This window comes from Pholcus phalangioides, unplaced genomic scaffold (genome assembly GCF_987345545.1).
Source record: "Pholcus phalangioides strain wild (caught in Gottingen) unplaced genomic scaffold, Ppha-v1.0 ptg000010l_1, whole genome shotgun sequence".
NCBI lineage: Eukaryota > Metazoa > Arthropoda > Arachnida > Araneae > Pholcidae > Pholcus > Pholcus phalangioides.
This window is the reverse complement of record NW_028301603.1, coordinates 19383158-19405135: the sequence shown is the minus strand read 5'-3', so window position 1 is coordinate 19405135 and position 21978 is coordinate 19383158. Positions and strand designations below refer to the sequence as shown.

The following is a 21978-nucleotide window of genomic DNA, read 5'->3' as shown; positions in this document are numbered from 1 at the left end:
AACAAATTGGAGCTGGACATCCACACAGTCACGTGTTGAGTGTATCGTTTCATACACGAAATGTCTATGAGTGCGAACATGGCTCACACATCTCGGGTCCAGAGATCTTTGAGGGGCCTTCTCTATAGAGAATTTATGGTATAAAAAACAAAACAAAAATAATGAAATTTGTCTTGGCCCCCCAAGGGCTAGATTCTTATTTGCGCAACCCTGATGGGGATATGAGTTTGGACGTACCTCTAAAGCCTAGTCCACACCGGTCACACTACGCTATTCTGAGCTGCGTAAAACCGGTTTTGGAGGGGTAGCCACACAAAATTTACCATTAATATAGGCCGCGCTGTGATAGCTACACCTCGAAACGGTTTTTTTAAAGCTGTGTAGCGCTGCTGGTGGATCAGGCTTAAGCCGGGTTTTCCTAGGAGTAGAATTTCTGCGCTGTGAGCAGCGTGAAAATGCTGATTAGTTAAAAACCTGAAATTCAGGTTTTTTTTCGACCAATCAGCGTTTTCACGCTGCACGCGCTGTAGAGACCTGCTCCAAAGAAAACCTGGCTTTAAAGTCGGGTTTTCCTAGGAGCAGGTTGTGTGTGCCGTTCGCAAGGTGAATCGCCCAGAGCGACACGCCATCCGCTCACCAATAAGAAAAGCAGCATGACTGTTTTCCCACAGAGCACAATACGACTCAAGACAGCGCTTTACGTTGAGCGTGATTGGCGGACTGCTTCTGGAGGAGTCGAATGCGTCGTGCGCTGCGCATTTCACCGATCTTCTCTTCTTTTTGTAGTGTTTTTTTTCCCTCCCCTTCAAACCGGAGCATGCAGGCGACAGAGTAGCTGATGCCAGGGCCATATATTATAATATAGCCTCCCTGATCTGATGCGCCACGCTAGGAAAATACAAACGCGTAGCGTGACACGTTTCTGCCGACGCGAAATGATCCAGTTCGAAGTTCACGCGGCGTAAAAAACCTATTCCTAGGAAAACCCGATTTAAGGTGGCAAACGTAGTGCACGCGTGTTTCCGATTCTGGAAATCCGCTTCGTTAGTGATTGGTTAAAACCAGAATTTTCAACTTTTTTTTGCCCTATGCTCACCCTCCCGGCGCAAGTGAACTCCGCCCACTCTATGAATTGGGAACACGCGCGCACTATGTTCGCACCCCTGAAATAATGATTCAATTTTGGAGAAATGACTTGAGGAGGAAAAACCACCTACCTCGCGGGCAAATGGCTTCGTCCGATCCGTCGGGGCAGTCGGATTCCCCGTCGCAAATCATTTCCAGGCTTATGCAGTATTTGTTCAGGCACCATATCCCGTCACAGAAAATCATCTTGCCCGCTGTGGGTTTTAGGAGACAAAGCCTTGTTAATAAGCGTCAGTGCCTGGGATCTCAGTCCAATGATGTTATGCTTATATGAAAACGAAAGAGTTTCAAAAATTAATGTGCGTGGGTCTTATACAGGGTTGCTCAAAAATCAGAGATGTGAGCGGGTGATAGAGCACGTCAATACAAACAATTTTTGCAATGGGGGCTTTTGCACGCAACCTACTTATTCGAGGAATACAATCGCAAACGGATTTATTCTAGTCTAATCCTCATGAGCACTAATTCCTCAAATTTGCCACCCAGATCCATAGTCGGCTTAGTTCCCGCCGTCCAGCCCAGAATGACGTGACGGAGGAAGCGAATTGTGTAAGATCATCCCGCTTACGGGATATTACGGGACAGATAAATTTTTCCATATTATTGGGCTCTTGGGGGAGGGGCGGCCGGTCATATCTATCGCCCGCTCTTGATCCGTGCCTGAGCGAAGACAGACATCTTCAGCTGCGAATGGACTGGAAGCAAGCATCTTAAGCTCCGAATGAGCCGAGGCAGATATCTTCATCTGCGAATGCAGCCAATCATCATTTAGTCGCTCACTGAATTGGGCATTGCTCTCTAGGTCACTCTTTTCGTTACTCGCATGCTTGCGTACTCTCCAGGAAACTGGACAGTCGAACTCTTCTGGTCACCAAAAAATTTACTTTGTCACCCGAGACCGAGGCATTTTGTCACCTCCCTCTCCGGAATTTTTAGCGGGGAAAAAATAAACTAAGCACCCTTCCTGGTCCAGCGCCTAGGACACTAGACCGTTGACTAATGCCCTTCCTAAGTTCCGGCCATGGTCACTCCCATGCTCTATGCTCACACTCTATAGATCACTCTTTTACTTCCCAAGTGCCAGAAATACGATGAAAAGTAATGGTTTTATTAATTCGTATCTAAAACACGAGATGTATATTCACCAAGCACCCCTTTACTCCCACTAATCCACCTTCCCAGACAAATATCCCTGAATCCAGTGCCTTAATCTTAACGCATAGGATTCACCTTTGCACGGCTCGGGAGGGACTCAGGTGCAGAGACGCCTCGGAAAAATGTGATTTGATTTAAATTATCGACAGCAAACATATAAATTAGTAGGTCGGCATTTTTAACCAAGAGGAGGGCCTCAAAAAAGTCATTCTGCCCGGAGGGGAGGGGGTCCACGATGCTCTTAAGACGGCTCTGCCTAGATTTCCGCCTAGATGAGGGCAGGGCCTGCAACTAGATACTTTGTCAGCCGGAGAAAGCACGCATTTTATTCCCCCTCTCTCCCGTATAATGCAGGGCATTCCGTTAACTACTACACGCATTTTCGGCAGGAAATTGTCGCATTTTGGCCTATTTCTTCCCGCACCCGTTGTTTAAAAAGAATAATAAATTTAGAACATTACACCAAAGGAAATACAGTATTTTTAACACTAAACAGGAGGCATAAATTTAAAACGTATGAGTTTGTCACCCGATCTAGTCCAGTTCCTGGGGCCCAGGCCGCCACAAGATACTTTGTCAGCCGGGGAAAGCATGCATATTGGCACCTCCATGTAATGTAGAAGGAGCAGTTGAAAGGTAAATTCATCACCCGTTCTAGTCGTCCGGGGCAGCATCAGTACCACCCGCACTTCCTTCTCCCTTGTTACGGCCCTACCTGGGGCACTTGATCCAGGGTCGTCTTAAGAGCATCATGGGCCCCCCGGTCCAAGTGGTTTTTCTGAGGCTCTACCTTGCAAATTCTAGAAAATTTCAATCGGATCTCATTTTTGTGAGGCCCGGGTATGCCCATGCGTTAAGACGGCACAGACTTGATCCGCTTACTCCCTTACCGTACTACCCTACCTCCCAGTTGCGGCCCTAAATGAGGGAGCCCCGTTGAGGGTTCTGTAAGTGAGCCAGAAAAACAAATTGAGATAAATGAAATGTGCATACTTTGATTGCCCGAACGGTCAAAAAACAGCGGCGATTTCCGGATGACGCCAGAGCTCCGTTTCGACGTCGCCAAAACAGTTGATGATAATGGAAAAGATGATGAAGGTGGTGATGACGACGACGTCGAGTTACCCGTGGTCAGGAAATGATCGGCGACGGATTCGTTAGCCGGAAAACCATTCGCAACGTACGTCGATGTCATCGCCAAGATAGCGGCAACGATGCAAAAGCGATGCGCGGCAAACATATCTTTCCAAAGTTCTATTGCTTGAAACCACCTGCACAAAAACAAAGGTATACACGGAAATAATCACAGCGCCAAACTTGCCGATACAGCTTAGCCTAGAGAGCTATAAATGCGAGATTTCGTTAGGAAGTCTTGCTTACTTGTTTGCAGCAGAGATATGTCGATGATGACCAGCTTTATTGCAACAGGTACAGCTTGTAGAATGCCCGACCTAACGAGACGAACTGAAGGAAAAACTAATGTTATATGCACAGTCTTTTTAACAGACCGCTGCTTTTTTTTTTTCAACCAATCGGAACAAAGAGTTCAGTGCTTGACAGGTTGGTCGGCCAGCTGTTGAAAAGTCTTGGATTTTTATCCGTAGCAAGAAGCTGTATAATCCTGGAATTCGGTATCCGGCAACGCATAGATGCCCATCAAAGACATGGGCTGTGAGCTCACACCAAATTTTGTTAAAATGAACTAAGCCATGCATTTCCAGATCCCCAAAGTGCCCCACGGTGCAGTTCCATATCGCTCAAGGAGCTCATGCCACACTGCCAGAGCACTTGAGTGACCCCTCCCCCCCCCCCCCACAGCAGCGTACGCCCTCAGGGGCGAGGCGCTTAATGTTTTTCCACTTTATCACTTGAATGGCTCCGGCACATTTAGAGTCACCCTTAAGTGACCCGCGGAACATTCCCAGATCCCTTAAGTGACCCACAGCATATTTACAGACCACTAGAGTGGCCCGCTGTCGAAGTTCCAGATCACTCAAGAGGCTGGTAAGACCAGATACACATCTCGTCTTACATCTTCTACAGATTTCAAGGCGTTCCCAAGTGATGGATGCATTTATTGTTTAACTCAGGGCTGTAACTGGGGGGGGGGGGGAACTGCCCCAGGCAGAAAAAATTTAGGGGGCGGCATTTTTTTGGTGGGAACAAAGAACACCATTACAAAAATATCGAGTTTTAAATCTGTGGGGGCGGCAAAATAATGTTGACCCCGGGCGGCAAAAATCCTAGTTACGGCCCTGGTATAACTCAAGTGGCCCACAGAACACTTGCAGATCACCGCGGTATAGTTCTAGAGAGCAAGCACTCAACTGACCCACAAAGCATTTACAAATCCCTCAAGTGACCCCCGACACATTTATATGATCCCTTAAGTGACCCGCGACGCATTCATTAAACAGTAATATTCAATGTTCTATCAACTTTGCTAACTTTTGCCATCATTTTTAGTGACAATTGTCAATTTCCTGTAATTGTGATAAAGAATTGCCAGATTGACGGTTCCCCAAATTTGGCTGCCAACAATTTGTTCTTGGTGTGAATTGCTCTTCGTTTTCTTTTTTTCTTGCTTTTGACAGAAAACAAATTTTTATTGTCCTTCACTCCCCACCTCATGTGGTGTTTTATTTTTGCTGACGCCGGAAACGCCCAGCCCACCAGGGCCGCAACTAAAGGGGAGCCGGCGGGGGTCTAGTGCCCCGAATCAGAGGGGTAAGAGGCACGAATTTCACCCTCCAACCTCTCCTTCATCATTACAAGGGAGGAAAGGTGCTAAAATGCGTGATTGACCCTGCTGATTGAGGCCCTGCAGCCCACCCATCCCCGCTTTGCATGGAAATAATAGACTACACAGGACTTTCACCCAAACACATATTTTATTGGGGGGGGGGAGATGTTCTATTTTTTAAGTATTTCCCAAACTGTGCAATATCACACCCTTGGAAATTATTTAATAGTTCGGGGGGGGGGGGAAATTAAACAGCAGCTAAATGGGTATCAAAGGATGGTATAACAGACTTGGGGGTTGGCTGATGAGTACAAAAAAATTTCTGAAGCGGGATGGTAGAACGAAAAGTTTGGGGTGGACAGTTTCCCATATTATTATTTCCTTTATTGATTATTATTTCTTTCATTAATTCTGGAATTATTATTTCTTTCATTAATTCTGGAATTATTATTTCTTTCATTAATTCTGGAATTATTATTTCTTTCATTAATTCTGGAATTATTATTTCTTTCATTAATTCTGGAATTACCTCTTTCATCAATGCTGAATTATCTCTTTCGTTAATTCTGGAATCACCTTTCATTAATTTTGGAATTATCTTTCATTAATGCTGAAATTAGCGCTTTCATTATTGCTAAAACTACCTATTTAACTAGAATTTTTCTTTCATTAATTCTGGAATTACCTCTTTCATCAATGATAATTATCTCTTTCATCAATGCTGAATTATCTCTTTCGTTAATTCTGGAATCACCTTTCATTGATTCCGAATTATCTTTCATTAATGCTGGAATTAGCGCTTTCATTAATTTTGGAATTATATTTCATTAATGCTGGAATTATGTTTCATTAATGCTGGAATTAGCGTTCATTAATTCTGGAATTATCTTTCGTTAATGCTGGAGTTATATCTCATTAATTCTGGAATTATATCTTTCATTAATGCTGGAATTATCTTTCATTAATGCTGGAATTATCTTTCATTAATGCTGGAATTATCTTTCATTAATGCTGGAATTATCACTTTCATTTATTTTGGAACTAAAATTATCTGTTTCATTAAAACTAGAATTTTTCTTTCATTAATTCTGAAATTACCTCTTTCATCGATGCTGAATTATCTCTTTCGTTAATTCTGAAATCATCTTTCATTAATTCCGAATTATCTATCATTAATGCTGGAATTAGCGTTCATTAATTCTGGAATTAGCGTTCATTAATTCTGGAATTATCTTTCGTTAATGCTGAAATTAGCGCTTTCATTATTGCTAAAACTATCTTTGGTTATAATGCCGGAATTATCGCTTTCATTAATTTTGAAATTACCTCTTTCATTAATTCTGGAATTATCTCATCGATGCTGAAATTATTTCTTTCATTTATTGTTTTAAACTTTTATTATTTATGCCATAAGAAAATAACGGGGGACCATTTTCACCAAAGTCACTCGATCTTCCGACGAATGATGTTGCGGACAACGTTCTCAGCACTGCCAAGGCGAAGGCCGCTGACGCCTTAATATAAGCTAGATCAAAGCTGTATTAAAGATCTCGAGCCGCTTTGAGCTAGATGGTCCGGCTCGGCTGCAAATCCAACAAGTGGGCCGCCATGTTTGTTGACATAAAAATCCGGAGAGTTGACATAAAAAAGTAGTACTAGCTGATAGTTTTTCATTTGCTTTTTGAGTAATAGATAGCAGCATGTGTCGCATTTTTTTTACTGGTTGTGATTCTTTGGTTGCGATTCATTTATGAATTTCTTGAGTTTTCCCGATAGATGACAGCAAAAGCTTCAATATTTGGTTTCAGAGGATAGTTTTGGCTGAAAATGTTTTTAGATATCTGGCAACAGTGTTGGGATCCGAAATCCCCGAATTTTCGTCCAGAAAATATGGTCAACTTATGCGGTGATGTCTTCTGGTAGTTTTGTTTATTTTTCATTTTACGTGCGTATTTAATTGAAAAGACGCCGCTTCCGTGTTGACATGAGACGTCCATGGTAGAGTGAGAAATAAAAACATCTATTAATAGCCTCGTGTTGCTCGGAAAAACGTCACACAGACTCCATTGTTGTTATTGTTATTATAATTCTCGTCTCCGATGGCTGAGAACTTGACGAAGAAACCAGCGAAGGGCATCTTGAAAGCATCTTCGAGTTTTGATCACTGCGAAGCTCAGAAACCGTAAGTATAATAAACTGAAATTTTATTCATTTATTTGAAATTAGACATTTTGGACACAATGTTGGTTTGCCGTTCCTCAACCATGGTTCTCCGGAGACACCCATCGCTAGGGGTTCCGTAAGATGTAGCTATAACAACCGTGGGGACGGGTTGAGTATTTTGTTTGTGGCCCTGTAAACTAGATTCCTTAATCTCCCAGTGCCAATGGGCAAGGACCCTGATGCTCGTTCGTTAGGTTACCATTGGCACCTGACAATGACTATTAAACTACTGTGTAATGGTAAAGACAGTAAGAAAGGCACTGGACGGAGATTCGCTCCCCTCCCCTAGCATCAAAGACGGAGCCAACTGATCTAATGTATATGGGTATATATGAGCTGGCATCATCATGCTTCCCCCGAGGCTTTCAAGTTTATCTCTGCTTATGACCATGGGCTCCTGGGCAAAGTGATGACAACCTATCTAGAAATATCGAAACAGCTATAGCACATCCGTGGCACCCCTTTCCCCTAATCAATGCTTATCTGCGGCTCCCCAGAGCAAAAGAGTTTGCAAGCATGTGAGCAACCAAAACAGTGATTGATGGACATAGGCGGAGATTGACTTGGAAGTCTGGGAGGGGGTATGATGATGTCAGCTCATATATACATTAGATCAGTCGACTCCACCTTTGGTTGATGGACCAGGTCAGTGAGCGACCGAGAAAGTGAAAGAGGGAGCAGCGGCTCTCAAACTTTTCCACTTACAGTGCCCACTTTAAAAATGTTCTTTATTTTTGTGAAAAAGATTCATAATTTTGTGGGAAGCGAAACAATTTAGTTAATTTTGTAGGAAAAAAATTTAAAATTAATGGTTTCGTTAATTTATATTTCGTGAAGAGTCAAAAAAAAAAACAGCCCCAAATTTTGGCTGGGCAGACCCCTGGTGGTATGATTCATTTTCATGTAGTGCAATTGAGTGGGAAACTGTTATCAGTGGGAATGTTGCGAGCGGGATCCACTGTAAATTTTTATCCATTGGTGGTTTCAGTGTTCTGAAATACATCACTAAGGCTATTTCGAGAGAAATAGTAAAGAGTAACAATGGTGATAATAGCTGTATTCATGTTGTTGTGGATCAGTGTCTCTCAAAGTGGATGTGAGAGCATTGCTCCCTCTCAGGCAATGGAAGAGGGAGAAAGTAATAATAATTACAGATACAATATTGGATCATTCAGGAAGGAAAACAATGAGAAAAAAACAGATAATAGATAAAGTCCACCGTGTCCGAGGCACTTTTCCAGCGTGTTTAGGTATATGTGTTCCCTTTGCCAAAAAAAAAAATAGAATCAAATGTTTTCTTTTTGTTTGGCACCATCTTGCCAAATATATGATATTTATGCCTAGTGTTTTATGACAGACCAAAGAAAGCTTAACGGAGATACTTGTAGTGTCAAATTTGATAACAGTATTACACCTAGCAAAAGAAGAAAACAGCTCCAATCATTTGTAGAGAACCCCGTTATATATTCAATAAATATCTGTATTGTTTGTGTGAAAAGCTAAACGTCAGATTCAGCTTTGTATAGTTCACTTTTGATAATTCTAATTCTATCTTTTCATCTCTCTATATTTACAGTGTTCCGGATATAAAATGGGATGAGATGAACATCCTGAAGACCCTCCATCCACCGGACAAAGATTATGGGCACATGAAAATAGACGAGCCGAAGACGCCGTACAGTTACTACAGCGATAATGATGAAGTTTCTGAGAAACGTGATGTATTAGATGCTGATCTACTCGCACAAAAGTGAGTCAATACTTTTTCTTCTTCCTCAGTTACGTCACTCATTAGAAGCTGCATTTTTCATGTTACCATAAAACGAATTGAGTCCCCACATTATCATAGCATTAGAAACATTGAATTTGCGCTACAGTAAAAACGCAATTGGTGCAAAGTAGGTTTGGAGTTGCCCCAGATATTAAGAAGCTCCATTAATGGAGTAGATACCAGAAATTGTGAAAAATAACAGCTTTCTGATTGTAATGTTTGATGATGGCTTTTCAGCTTTTTAATCCGGTGTCTGTTCTTGAATTGGTCAAATTATATTATAACATGTACACTACGTACTTTTTATCGAAGATCATCTCCATCCCATGCAAAATGGTACTGCGTATAAGAACCTTCGGCAAATTGCCGTAAGATTATATAGGATTTTTAAGTCCTGCATTACTTCTTGGATACCATGTATACTTCCGCACAATCTATCTGAGTGTGTATAATAATTGCACAATGTCTCTACTTATTTTTTTATTTGCTAGAATTATCTCGTCCTCTGAAGATTCCCCTAAGAGGCCGGCCAGTCCTCCCAGTGAAGACGAGTATGCGGAAACAGAGGAAGAAAAAGGTATGTATCAATCAGGGTCGGGTTTTTGGCATTACAAGCGTCAAAAAAACAGGTTTAAACTGTCAAACCTAAATGAATGCTTTTTGATGATGTTTTGAACACAATAGCTATATAACATGATGAAAAACTTACTTTTTTGTATATTACAATGTTTTATTTTTAAACATTAATTACAATTAAAACAAAATATTAATTATAATTTGCAATTTTGAATTTTTCAACAAGGCTAGAACATATGAAATATAATTTTGTAGTTCATTTTATCTAAGCTACTGATTACCTGTGTTCAATTTGCTAAGCGGAATTGAGCTGCCTATTCAAAATATGTATGATAGAGGCATCACAGAGTTATGTTTTAGACTTCAGAAACTATATATAAATCAGTATTAAAACAGTAAAAAACTTATTGTCAATGTTGTCAAATAGTTTTTTAACCTGATAGGAATGCTAAATAAAAAAACACTTTTATGTAGATTAAAGGGTTTTATATTTGGAATTATAATTACTGAGAATCTACAGGGTGATTATAAAAAAACTATCCCGACATATGGGCCCCTAACTATCATACCATTCACAGAAACTGAATGAAATTTTGGCATAAGGTATTTTGATGTATGCGCTCAAGAAGGATATGGAAAACAACAGTGTCACTCTAACAGTTACGGTTACAGTGAGAAAATTTCAAAAATATCAAATGGCAACACCAGGTTTTTTGTATTGGAATGTGATCTCCTTTGTGAAAAACCCTAAATAGCGTTCGAACGGCAACTGTAGCATGAAAATCACCGGCGGTAGATAGGCTAAAAGTGAGGACAGAGAAGCAGCATAAAATAAAGCATTTTATTGTGTTTCACAAATTTTCCACATGACCTTGTGGAGGACTAATCAGGCTGGGATCTCAGCCGAAGAAACGGTGTGACGAATGAAACGAACATTAATGCTCTGGTACACGGCAAAGTCCTTTTTACTTTTTCCTTGCCTAGCTCTGGGGATTTTTGTGCTACAGGTGCCATTCCAACGTTATTTAGTGTTTTTCAGTATGGAGATCGCATTCCAATACAAAAAACTTGGTGTTGCCATTTGATATTTTCGAAATTTTCTCACTATAACCGTAACTGTTAGAGTGACACTGTTGTTTTCCATATCATTCTTGAGACATCAAAATACCTTATGCCAAAATTTCATTCAGTTTCTGTCAATGGTATGATAGTTAGGGGCCCATATGTCGGGATAGTTTTTTTATAATCACCCCGTATTTTGATATTTTAAATTTTATGATCTGCCCAAAATTTTATTCATGTAAAAATTCTCACACAGAATCTGTTAATACACTAATTAAACTCATTTACTTTCATCTAAAAATTTCTTAGAACTCAGTGTGTATAAATTCACAGAGTTTTAAAGAATATTTTCAACCAAAGCAGAGCTGACAGGACTTGATACCCAAAGCATTTGTTTTGCACATTTAAAATCAAATACAGCTTCAATTAGAAAACCATTTTATTATAAATGCTAGTAAATATACCATATCATAGTACAGAAGTAAGAATAACTAAGTTTTACTAAGGATAAGTTACAGGAGTTTCTTAAGCATAATATACAAGCTAGCATTGCAAAATTAAATGAAATTTTAGTCCCACAATTTAGTATTTTGATCGCTAGATATATTTCAGTGTTATGCATAATAAGAGTTCGTTTAAGTATTAGTGATTATCTAGATAATTTAATAATAACAGAAATAAACATTACATATATGATGTAATAAACTTTTTTAAACTCATATCTGTTGCAAAAAGAGTACAGCAGATGGTTTATATCAAAGCACATATATAATTTTAGAAGGTCAAGGGTCATCTTGAATCTGAGAATTTCAAGTCATTCCATAGTTTCCTTCCACTGTTTATGCTATGCTTTATTCAAATTGTGTATCTTATAAGAAAAAAATATTTTTTGCGCAAAAATAATTCTGTAGAGTAGAAAATTATTTTACAATCATGTTAAATATTTATTCTTTGCATAACAGTCACTTCAAACATTGCATGCAATTAAAGTGTGCATTTCCAATGGGAATTTTTATATTGAAAAGCAATATTTGAGGTTTTTGATTTGAAAGTTTAAACCAGTGTTTCCCAAAGTGGGCAATATCGCCCCCTGGTGGGCGATGGAATGGTCCAAGGGAGCGATAGAACCCACTGATTTAACATAGGATCCTATGGGTTTACTTGAGTTGGGGGCGATGAGAGGAAAACATTTTTGATGAAGGAGGCGATGGAACAAAAAGTTTGGGAGACTATGGTTTAAACCATCAAAAACCTGCCAACCCTGGTATCAATATAAGCAGAGAAATTTTTTTTACCCTCAGTCTATTTCTCATTACGAATTCATGGAATCATTCTTTAAAGATTCAAGAAAAAACCTAATACAGTGAATCACCATTTTCCAAAAAAAAAAGAGACACGAAAATGCTTTAAATGGGAAATCTTTACATTAGAACGACAGAAGTAAAGCTACTTTTGGCTGCTCATGGGCCAGAAACGGTATATATGTGTGTATATATATAGAGGGTGACCACATATGATCTATATTTTACAGGACATTCTGGTAATTTTGGTTTGTCTAAGTCTGTATTTTCCTATTTTTCAACGAAGTTTGAGTTTTTATTCATCACTAAAATCAAGGATTGAGATTACTTCTGTACCTTATTAATTATCTTATGGTAATTATGGTAGCTCCTATTATCATACAGTGGGACTTTGGTTAGTGAGCAGTTCGGTTAATAAGCAATTTGCATAACGATCAAGAATTCGTAACAAATTTTGACTCAGTTAATGAGTGATGATTCACATTACGGGCAAAAATTTTGAGCTTTGTTTATTTATTTTCACAACTGAGCTGATGGTTTTTTGCTTTCGCCCATGCACGTGTTATGGAATTCTGAGTAATATTCTCCCCTAAAGTCTCCTGTAAGCTTGTCTCACTCGGAAAATTAACCCACGTGTGAGTGTGAATATTTACGACACGAAACTACATGTAGCATTGTAACCATGCGTATGTGTGCTTGAAGGTTTTTAATTCTGCTTTGAGCAAACTTTGGGCTAATTGCACTATTGAACGTTACTTTGAGGGGCTAGCTCATGAATAGGAGCCACTGCTTGTCGATTGTGGGCTTGTGGAAGACCATGGACTAGAGGTGCATGAGGATGGCATTCAAGAACTAGTGGTGGAATTGTCTAGAAGTTGACGGTAGATGAAGTGATGGATCTCTTTTGCACGCACCAGTAAGAGTTTATGGAAGGTATCTCATCTGAGGAAGAGAGAAAAGTAAGGAGATGTCCCTCACACATAAAATGAGATTAGAGAGATGTGTAAAATGTGGGAATCTGTGCAAAACTTTTTAGAAAAGTACCACCCACATAAAGCTGTAGCTGTGTGCAAGCAATGAATCTGTCCAACAAACATTTTCAGAAATCCAAAAAAAGGAGGCAAAAGCAAGTGTCATTGGATGAAGTTCTTTTTTGAAAATCACGCAAAAAAGAATAAGTTTGCAAACAACAGTGAGTCCGTAAATCGTCCTAAATGATACTCGACAAGACAAGGAGGGCTAAATTAATTTGCACATTTTCATATTATATGTTTATTTATGGTGTTATTTATATTATGTATATTTTTTGTATTATATATTACTATTATTCTGTTTAATTATTGTTTGAATGCCGTTTTCATTAGTAATTTTTATGTAAATGAATAATTGTGGAACCAATCTATTAGAGTTTCCATTATTTCCTATGGGAAGTTTGACTTGAATAACGAGCTATTCGGATAACCAGCACTTTGGTGGAACGAATTAAGCTTGTTAACCAAAGCTCTACTGTAATCAGTTATAGTCATATAACTATGTCTCACATGTATTTCACATGTCTGCCACAAACAAATAAGTGTTTTAGTGAATTAAATTTTAATCATTTGCAATTTGCAGTAGCCCCCTCCCTCCCCCATTTCTTGCGTATGGACGTTTTCAACATCTTTAGCAATAATTGAAACCATATTTTTGACAATTTTTTGGTAATAACTGGCAAATTTTTACTTTGACAATTAAATTTTAATCTATTGTGAATTGCAGTAACCCCCCCCCCCCATTTCCCACCTTGGTGATTTTTTTAGCAATTTCAGTGATAGCTGGAAACTTTGCTTACCTTTGACAACTTTTTGTCTGTAATTTGCAACTCTGTCAGTTTTTGGGGATGTCCCGTATGAATCCAGATTTCCTGTATTTTTATGAAGGAAATATGGTAAGCTTTACTGCTCATACCTTTCTACCAGAATGGCTTTCGTGGAATGGAGGTTGTGCACCACTGCAATAGAGAATTGAACAAAACTTGGAATAAGTACTCGTTGACCTTGCACTAATGTTGTAAGCTGATGCAACAGCACTGTCATTTTGAGGTGTGCAATCTCTAAAACTTATTATAGCTCTGACACGAATAATACTCATATTCACGGTCATGTTACGTAAGGCTGTGGCTCAGTTTGTGACCAGTAGGATTTGACGTCATCGACTGCACACTTTAATGTTTGTCACAGACCGTCGTTTGAGGAAGATGTAAAATGGGAAGCAGACTACGGGTAAAATCATTCCTTTTTCTCAGCAGAAGAAAAAGGAAGTGAGCCGAAAAAGTGAGCCTGGCAACTGTCGTGCTCACCCTCAGTAGTGGCATAGGAGAAAGGGGGGAAGAGTCTATGGATGGACAACATCAGTAATGGTGTATGATCCTGGAACCATGGGTGCTCCATCCTGAGTATTGACATAGGAGCTAGGGGCTTTAGGTATTTATATGAATTTAGCAGTGCTGTAGGAGTCCTGGGCATGTAATTTCTCTTTCTCTCTCTCTCAGCAGTGACATTGCAGCACCCATGTGTTTAAAACACTTCTGATGACACTGTATCCTCAGCTCTGACAAGATGTCCCGAAATGCCATGCAAATGTTTCCAGTTGTTGGATTTAGTTACCAGATATTTTACTGTGACAATAACTATCACACCCTAAAACACTTGCGGTCATATCCCCCAAGACACCAGCAGCTTTGTCGATTTTGTTTAGAAAAACCGTCAATTCTTCCACTGTTATGTATGGGGGGATATTTAAATTTAAAATTGTTTATTTTTATTTCATTTTCTCAGATAAAAATAAAATCTACAGATAATACGGAGCAATCTGTAATCCACTTTGTTCGAATGTTGTTGCTATCAACATATTTCTTAGAATATACACTAAAAATTAGGGTAATATCAAAACCCTCTTCATATTCATTGGCAGGAGAATTTCAGACTTTCGCGATCATTTCTTTATCTTTTTAAAATTTATCCGTTTTTGATTTAGAAACACTTCATCTTTTTCAGCCCAGAGGAAAGCGTTCGAGCAAAAGCGAAAGATGCACTACAATGAGTATTACGCCATAAAGCTAGCGCGGAAACTCATAGAGAAAGATGAAGATGACGATGATGATGAAGAAGAAGACGGCAGTAGTGCAGAAGTTGAAGAAAACGGCAGGAATGATCATTCACAAGATCAACCGAGTGGGGATGATCAGCAATTAAAGTAATTTATTTAATTCCCTGCGTGCATTGTAAATAAACTAAGAATTCCACTTGAGTTATCGCACGGTCTCTCTCTCTCCACGGTTTCATACAAATTTCCCCTTGTTCAGATTTATTACTTCTCTTTTTTTTGTGGCAATTAAAGGATGTATATTATATGCAGAAAAACAGATTCATTTTTGAAGGAAAAAAAAAATCTTGCCTAAATTCTGGCTCAAAATGGAAAATTTTGTCAATGTAAAAATACTAAGTCAATATCTCTATGCATCTTTTATGGAATGCTTTTATTGTGAATGGATTGTATGTTTGGTGTTTTGCTCAACTAATAATTGATAGCCGTTTTTTCTTCTTTCATTTGAAACAGAACAGTTGCCCCACATTGATCTCTGCACCCTTGTGTTAGAACCCTGTCTGTTTTTTGGTAGGAGCATTAACTCTTTAATGCTCAGATATTTATTTTCAAAGTTGACTTGTCCAAGTTTTGACTACAGTAGACTCTCCATACTCCAGCCGCGCACTATTCCAGCCTGTCAGAGAGCACGGTAGCCAGGATCAATAGGATACTTGCCTAAGATGTCTTTAAGCAAGTATCGTAGTTTAGTGATGTCGCGAGCTCAATACCCGATTTGTCCTTAACAGAAAGTTTCCTGACACAGAGGTACAACTGAAATGCCGACAATGTAACAGAACGCAGAGAAACCGCTCCATTCAGAATCGGCAATAAATTATAGGTCCCAAAGTCTAATTTGCCCTCCATGTGCAGAAAATGACCATAGTGTGACAAAAATGATCAGATGATCCGTCCTGTCCAGTATCGTACATGTGTGGAAGAGGAAAACATGTTACTATGTGGCTGTGGTCCAATTTTGATATGGGGGGGGGGCAGTTGCTAATCAGGAATTATGGGACTCTTTTGCAACTCAGGTCAAAAATGTTTTGTTAGTTAATGAATATATGTTATGTACATTTCGTGGGAGCCCCCAAAGTCGCAGGGTCTTGAGAAAATTCTCTGTTTATCCATTCTGAAATCAGTCCTATGCATATATATGTGCTTAGAAATTTGCAGTATTTAAAAAAAATTCAACTGCTTTACAGTAATTCAGTAATTTCAATAATTTGGCGTAATACTTTCCTGATATATGCCAGATTAGTGAGGGTCTATTGTTCTTTCTTTCTCCTCCTCTATAAGACAGACTTTTCGTCCTAGTTCCTGCCTCTGACGAGAGCTTCCTTCGTCTTCCCTGCCATTCCAAAATGGCTTCCCTAAAGCCTCCAAAAAACATGCTCATGTTCCTTATCTGGGCCGTCAAGTGGTTAAGGTGATAGAAAGTTTTCACACCTTATTTTTTGTCTGTGGTTCACCTTGAAATATTCTAGGGCTCCTAATTTCTGTTGGAACTCCTGTCTTTTATCTGCCCCCCCCCCTCCCATTCATGAGAGAACAACTGGTCTCTAGGGGTACTTAGCAGGGTTTAAGCTACTGTCTGATTTTTCGTAAAATGTGAAAAAAGTGGTAGCCACTTTCGCAAAAATGCATTAAAAAGGTACGGAACGAGTAGACATCCAACCATCAATCATTACATTAGCATTGTAGCATTTTGCTAAAGCTTTTCTCCCCATTTTTGCTTTTTTGTTTGCAAAAGGAATTTTTTATCCAGCTTAAACCCTGGTACTTAGTTATGAAAAAATGTTTTGCTCACCCTTGAAGACTATTTCAAGGGCAAGTTTGGAGCCGAAATACACCACCATTGCATCGAGTTGGAATATGATGCTGAGACACTTATACTGTATGTATATACCGTTAAAACATAATTTCCAGAGCTTATGCCCAATATGCATCCATATTTTTATTTGTTGCACTTGTTCCAAGAAATCCGGTGATAGTATGAACTGATGGTCTCTGGTATTGGCTTCTAATGTTCCCCTGTGTGGGATATTGGGGATGGGTGGATTTCCGGATGCATCCATTTCTTTGTGAGGTTTGAAATCACATACATGATGGAAACCTGGTTGCATCAGGTCATGTCGAACTGTATGTCTGAATAGTCATGTATTGATTTTGAACTGTACATAGCCTAGTTACAGTCGAGCCTCATTAAGACGAAGCAAAACAAAGAGAGACTGAAAATATCTTGTACTAACCAACAAACCAGCCATTTTTATATTCAAATGTAAAAAAATATTGAAATCATATCAAGCTATAGTTTGTCTTAATGAGGCTCGACTGTAGATTTTGTTCGTATTCAACGAATGTGGTTTGTGATCTGTGGATAAACAAATGAACATGATGTGCGAAAGTGAAAATCCTTATATAATGATACTCTCTGTAAAAATAATTGCCTATACAGGGTGCCAGGAAAAACAGCACAAACTAATGTGAAATGTTTATCCCCCCCCCCCCCCATTTATGCAGTTTTCCCCACTTTGCCATATTTCAATTCAAATATCTCAGTGAATTTTTTTTTTTTTTGCCTCGGGAGAGAAAGGGCGACAACTTTCTAATTGGATTTTTGGGCACAGGCTGTCCATATAAAAAGTTGATGTTTCTATTTTTTCTACTTGGGGAGGGGGGTGGCTTTAACCCTCTGCCTCTTTACATCATATTTTGGAGAAACAATGAGATTCATCAAGGACCCCTGAAATGAAACCTGTCAACTTCCTCGTGGGGAGGGGCAGCTGTAGCACTGTAGGAATTCCCCCCCCCCCATTGATCAAAACTTGATTTGTATGTATTTTACCAACAAATAAAATCTAGGACCCAATGTACAGATTTTTAGTGGGGCCCCAGGCATGATTGATCGCGGCACCCGCTATTGAATTTTACAATGATATAGCAACAAAAAACAATGAACTTTGTAGAAGACCCCTTCCCGAAATGAACCCTGTCAACTTCCCCATAGGGGGTTGACAGCATTTTATCTACAATACAGGAGAGCTATTGAGTCATACATCAAAGTCCCCGACGGGGCACCTGGACCTTGTTTGTTGAGAACACCAATGGTATTATACATATATGTAACTTGTAATATATATGATTTTGGTACATACACATGACTTGGTCCCAATAGGTTGAATGGTTCCCAATATATTCAAGAGTTAAATGAAAACGTGACCGGAAATCGTGACCAATTTCCATTGTATGAAACGCCCTCAAAATCATTGTTCTTTTCGAGTTTGTGATTTTGTAATATAAAGTAGATGTGTGTACAATCCCTCAAAAAAAATGACTATGCAGTCATTTTAACTGACTGCGTAGTCATTTGAAAACTTTTTGTAAGTGAAAGTATACTTCCAAAGTCAATGATTACAGAGTTAATCCTACGGACAAACAATTTGAATCTCCCTGTATAATGATATCGCTCACTGGTTCCGATGCACTTTACCTAGTGTTAATATATTCCATAGCAGTGTGCTTCTCTGGTCCCTTGAGTATCGTTGTATAGGAGTTTCACTGTATATTGTGGTTTGTGGTTTCTTGATGAATTATCAAAGATGTGTACATAATTGAACTATAGTCGAACCCCTATTTAACGATTTGAATCGGACATATTTATTCATAAAACCAATGAAAATTCATTAAATTGGGGTTGATATGGTCATAGGGAATTTAAAAAGATTTTTTTTTTATCGCTGTTTTGATGTATATTCTTTCATATAAGTTTGTGTTTCCCAACCTGTGGTGTGTATATCTCCACGACAGGGATTGTGGGGAAAACATTCGGTAATGGCAGAAAAACTGGATAAAGTAACTAGAAATACAGTTGAGCCTTGATTCGATGCCACCATCTATTTCACAGAATTCTGCTGTTATATCAAATCTCAGTTGAACCCATGTAATCACTGTATATGGAAAATTTGTTCACTGAAAATTTCTGGCGCTAAGCGAGGATTGGCTCCAAATCAGAGGATGCTTCAACCAGGTTTGACTGTGCTTACCATTAGGTTTGGTACAATGCAGGCTTGGATCCTGAGGGGGAGACGATTGCCCCCCACTCCCAAGAGCCGAATAATAGAGGAAAATTTGTTTGTGTCCCGTAAACTACAGGGTGATCCAATGCACACGTACATGATAAGTTGCTTCTCCATGGATCTGCCTGCCTCTGCTGCATTTACAACTGAAAAAGTCTGTCTTCACACCATTTGAAGCTGGAGATGGTCTGTTTCATTCACAGCTGGAGATATTTGCCTCAGCTTCATTCACAGCTGGAGATATTTGCCTCAGCTTCATTCACAGCTGGAGATATCTGCCTTGGCTCATCCACATCTGAAGACCTTTGCTCCATTCAAATCTGGAGATGTCTGCCCCAACTCAGGTGTGGATCTAGAGGGGTGTGAGATGGGAACTTCTGTCCCTCCCAAGAGCCAAATAATGTGGGAAAATTTGTCTGTCCCATAAAATGTGTGACAATCAAACTAACACAGTTCGCCCCTACTGTCACATCATCCTGGATGCGCTCCTGCTACAATGTACCAGAAGGCAGTAGCATCTTAAAAGGGCCGAAGGTCAAACAGGAGTTACCAAACCATTGGGAGATTTTATTCATTCTTAATGTTCATCATGGTGACTGGAACTTGTCAAGCCCTGATTTAGTGAGTGCATCTTCCCATATACAAAAAACAGGTCTCAACTGGATTCCAAAAAACATGTTTGAGCACTGACCCTCAACGTGACAGATCTGCAAGGGGTACGTGTGAATTTCTGGGGGGGGGGGGGGGTACGTGAAGGTTGGGAACCACTTATTTAAGTGATAATGGTGGTGTGTATGTGCTATCGAATGTGGGCATTGAAACACTCTAGTACATAATAAAACAGTAGTTGATAGTGTGATTTTGTACGTAGTATATCCTTGACGTGACAGTGTATTGTACATTTCTTGTGAAAAAAACCAAAATGAACATTTATGGTAAAAGAATTTGGAAGTCGAGTGGAATTATCACTTCTAACCGTTTTATCTATATCTGCAGCTGACATGCTCAGTGTAATGGATGTGATCTTGGCTGTCCAGAAATGACTTAGAATTGTCATCTGAACTGTGGTCATCGAAGAAGATTCACATTGAGGATGTCTGGTGTAAATTGTGTACAAAATGTCTGGAAGTTGTGATTCCACCTGGCTTTTGCTCATCAGCTGAAAAGCTTCTTTCCTTCACGCCAGCTGTAAAAGCCTGAATTCTTCTATGATGAGAAAGATTTTGGGCTGTTTTGCCATTGTGAATGAACTAAATGTTTCACCTGCATGAGTGACTGACATATTGATCAAGTGATGCAGAGTCAATGACAAAGCCTGTATTTATGTGATTAAAAACTATGCTAGGCATGCACTACTTTGCTGCGATTGGTCAATAATTTTCACATTATTTTTATTCTTGGCCTAGATGAGATGCAATTTTCTTACTTTTTAACTTTAAAAAATCAAATTGTTCGAACATTATTTGACTGAATACAACAATACACAGTACAAGCTCAGCTTGACGATTGCATAATACAATAAAACCCCTCTTAGCCACCACTCCTGTTTTATTGTCAAGTAAAAGTTTTCCAATTTTATGACAAAATAGCCTTTTTAAATTATGTTTTTCGAACACCTGTTTAACGGTCACATACACTATATTCATCATTTGTTCCATCGGACTAAAACCCCTGTACCGACACCAATAATGCAATTTTGGTTCAAATTATGTGGTCACTAGATGACAGCAGAAGTTGCAATATTTTAAATTTGATCAAATTTTTTTTTTATATTTGGCTATTTTTAAATAAAATTTTGACATAAGGTTTTTAATGTTTGACAACTTGTATGTTTGTCAGAATCTAAACTCACGTGCTCATATTTTATATCAGTGGTTCCACAAACTGTGTACCGTGATTCTGTGGGGGGAGGGGGTGCGCGAAAGATTTTCTGAAATTTCACTCTGAAGGTTACCGTCGGGGCCAGATTAACCGTTAAACAAAATATGCATGTGCTTAGGGCACCAAGAGAAAAGGGGCACCATAAAAACTCAACTTTTTTATCTTTTCTGTTACTTAATGTCATAGTATAGAAAATTAAATACAAGGATATTCACTCAAAATACAAAAAATGGGAACACCAAACAGCTATTTAAAGGCAAATATAGCGCCCCCCCCCCCCAAAAGTAGTTCGAGCGGCGACAAAGAAAGGGAATCGGTGGACATTATCATTCTATTTATTACTCACTCTGTCTAGGGTAGATACTATTATGAGTTAAAAAAAAAAAAAAAAGAATAAAATCTTTAAAAAAAACAAATAGTGGAACCCACGACCACCTAGATAACCTAGTGTAATTTAGGAGGTCGTGCCGAACCACGGCCCACAAGACATTCAGTGTTTAGTTGGCAATGTATACCCCTCCTTGAAAACGGATGGGAACTTCACTTGTCCGACAGGGATATATATCGTTTTATTCCTTTCTTCTTGGTCGGGCCCGTCATTTTGGGGGGGGGGGGCGCGCTTTTGAAAATACACTAAAAATGGTGTATATAGATATATACATACATTGAGTACATTTTTTTTTTGCCCCGCCCCCAAAAAAAGAAGTTGAAATGACGGCCCTGTGTTCTTGATCCGTGGGGGCCGTTCAAGTATTACGTAAGCGAATTTTTTTGCCATTTTTTACCCCCCCCCCCCCCCGCCAGCAAAATGTTTTCGTCATCAGCTCTGCCCCTCTGAATCCTCATATTTTCATAAAGGGTGGTTGATGACGTAAGCATTATCCAAACACCCCCCCCCCGTCACCAAAAGTCAGCAAA

At 39.3% G+C, this 21978-nt stretch overlaps 1 protein-coding gene across 1 annotated transcript; it reads left to right on the top strand.

Moving 5' to 3' along the window:
- The first annotated feature begins 6890 nt into the window (after window positions 1-6890).
- LOC149081062 (protein phosphatase inhibitor 2-like) lies at window positions 6891-20531 on the top strand. Its single transcript, XM_089237832.1, has 5 exons — window positions 6891-7226; window positions 8844-9017; window positions 9530-9615; window positions 15013-15211; window positions 20176-20531. Exons 1-5 carry the CDS (start codon window positions 7144-7146, stop codon window positions 20177-20179), a joined length of 546 nt encoding a protein of 181 aa, XP_089093958.1. The 5' UTR covers window positions 6891-7143; the 3' UTR covers window positions 20180-20531.
- The last annotated feature ends 1447 nt before the right edge of the window (window positions 20532-21978 follow it).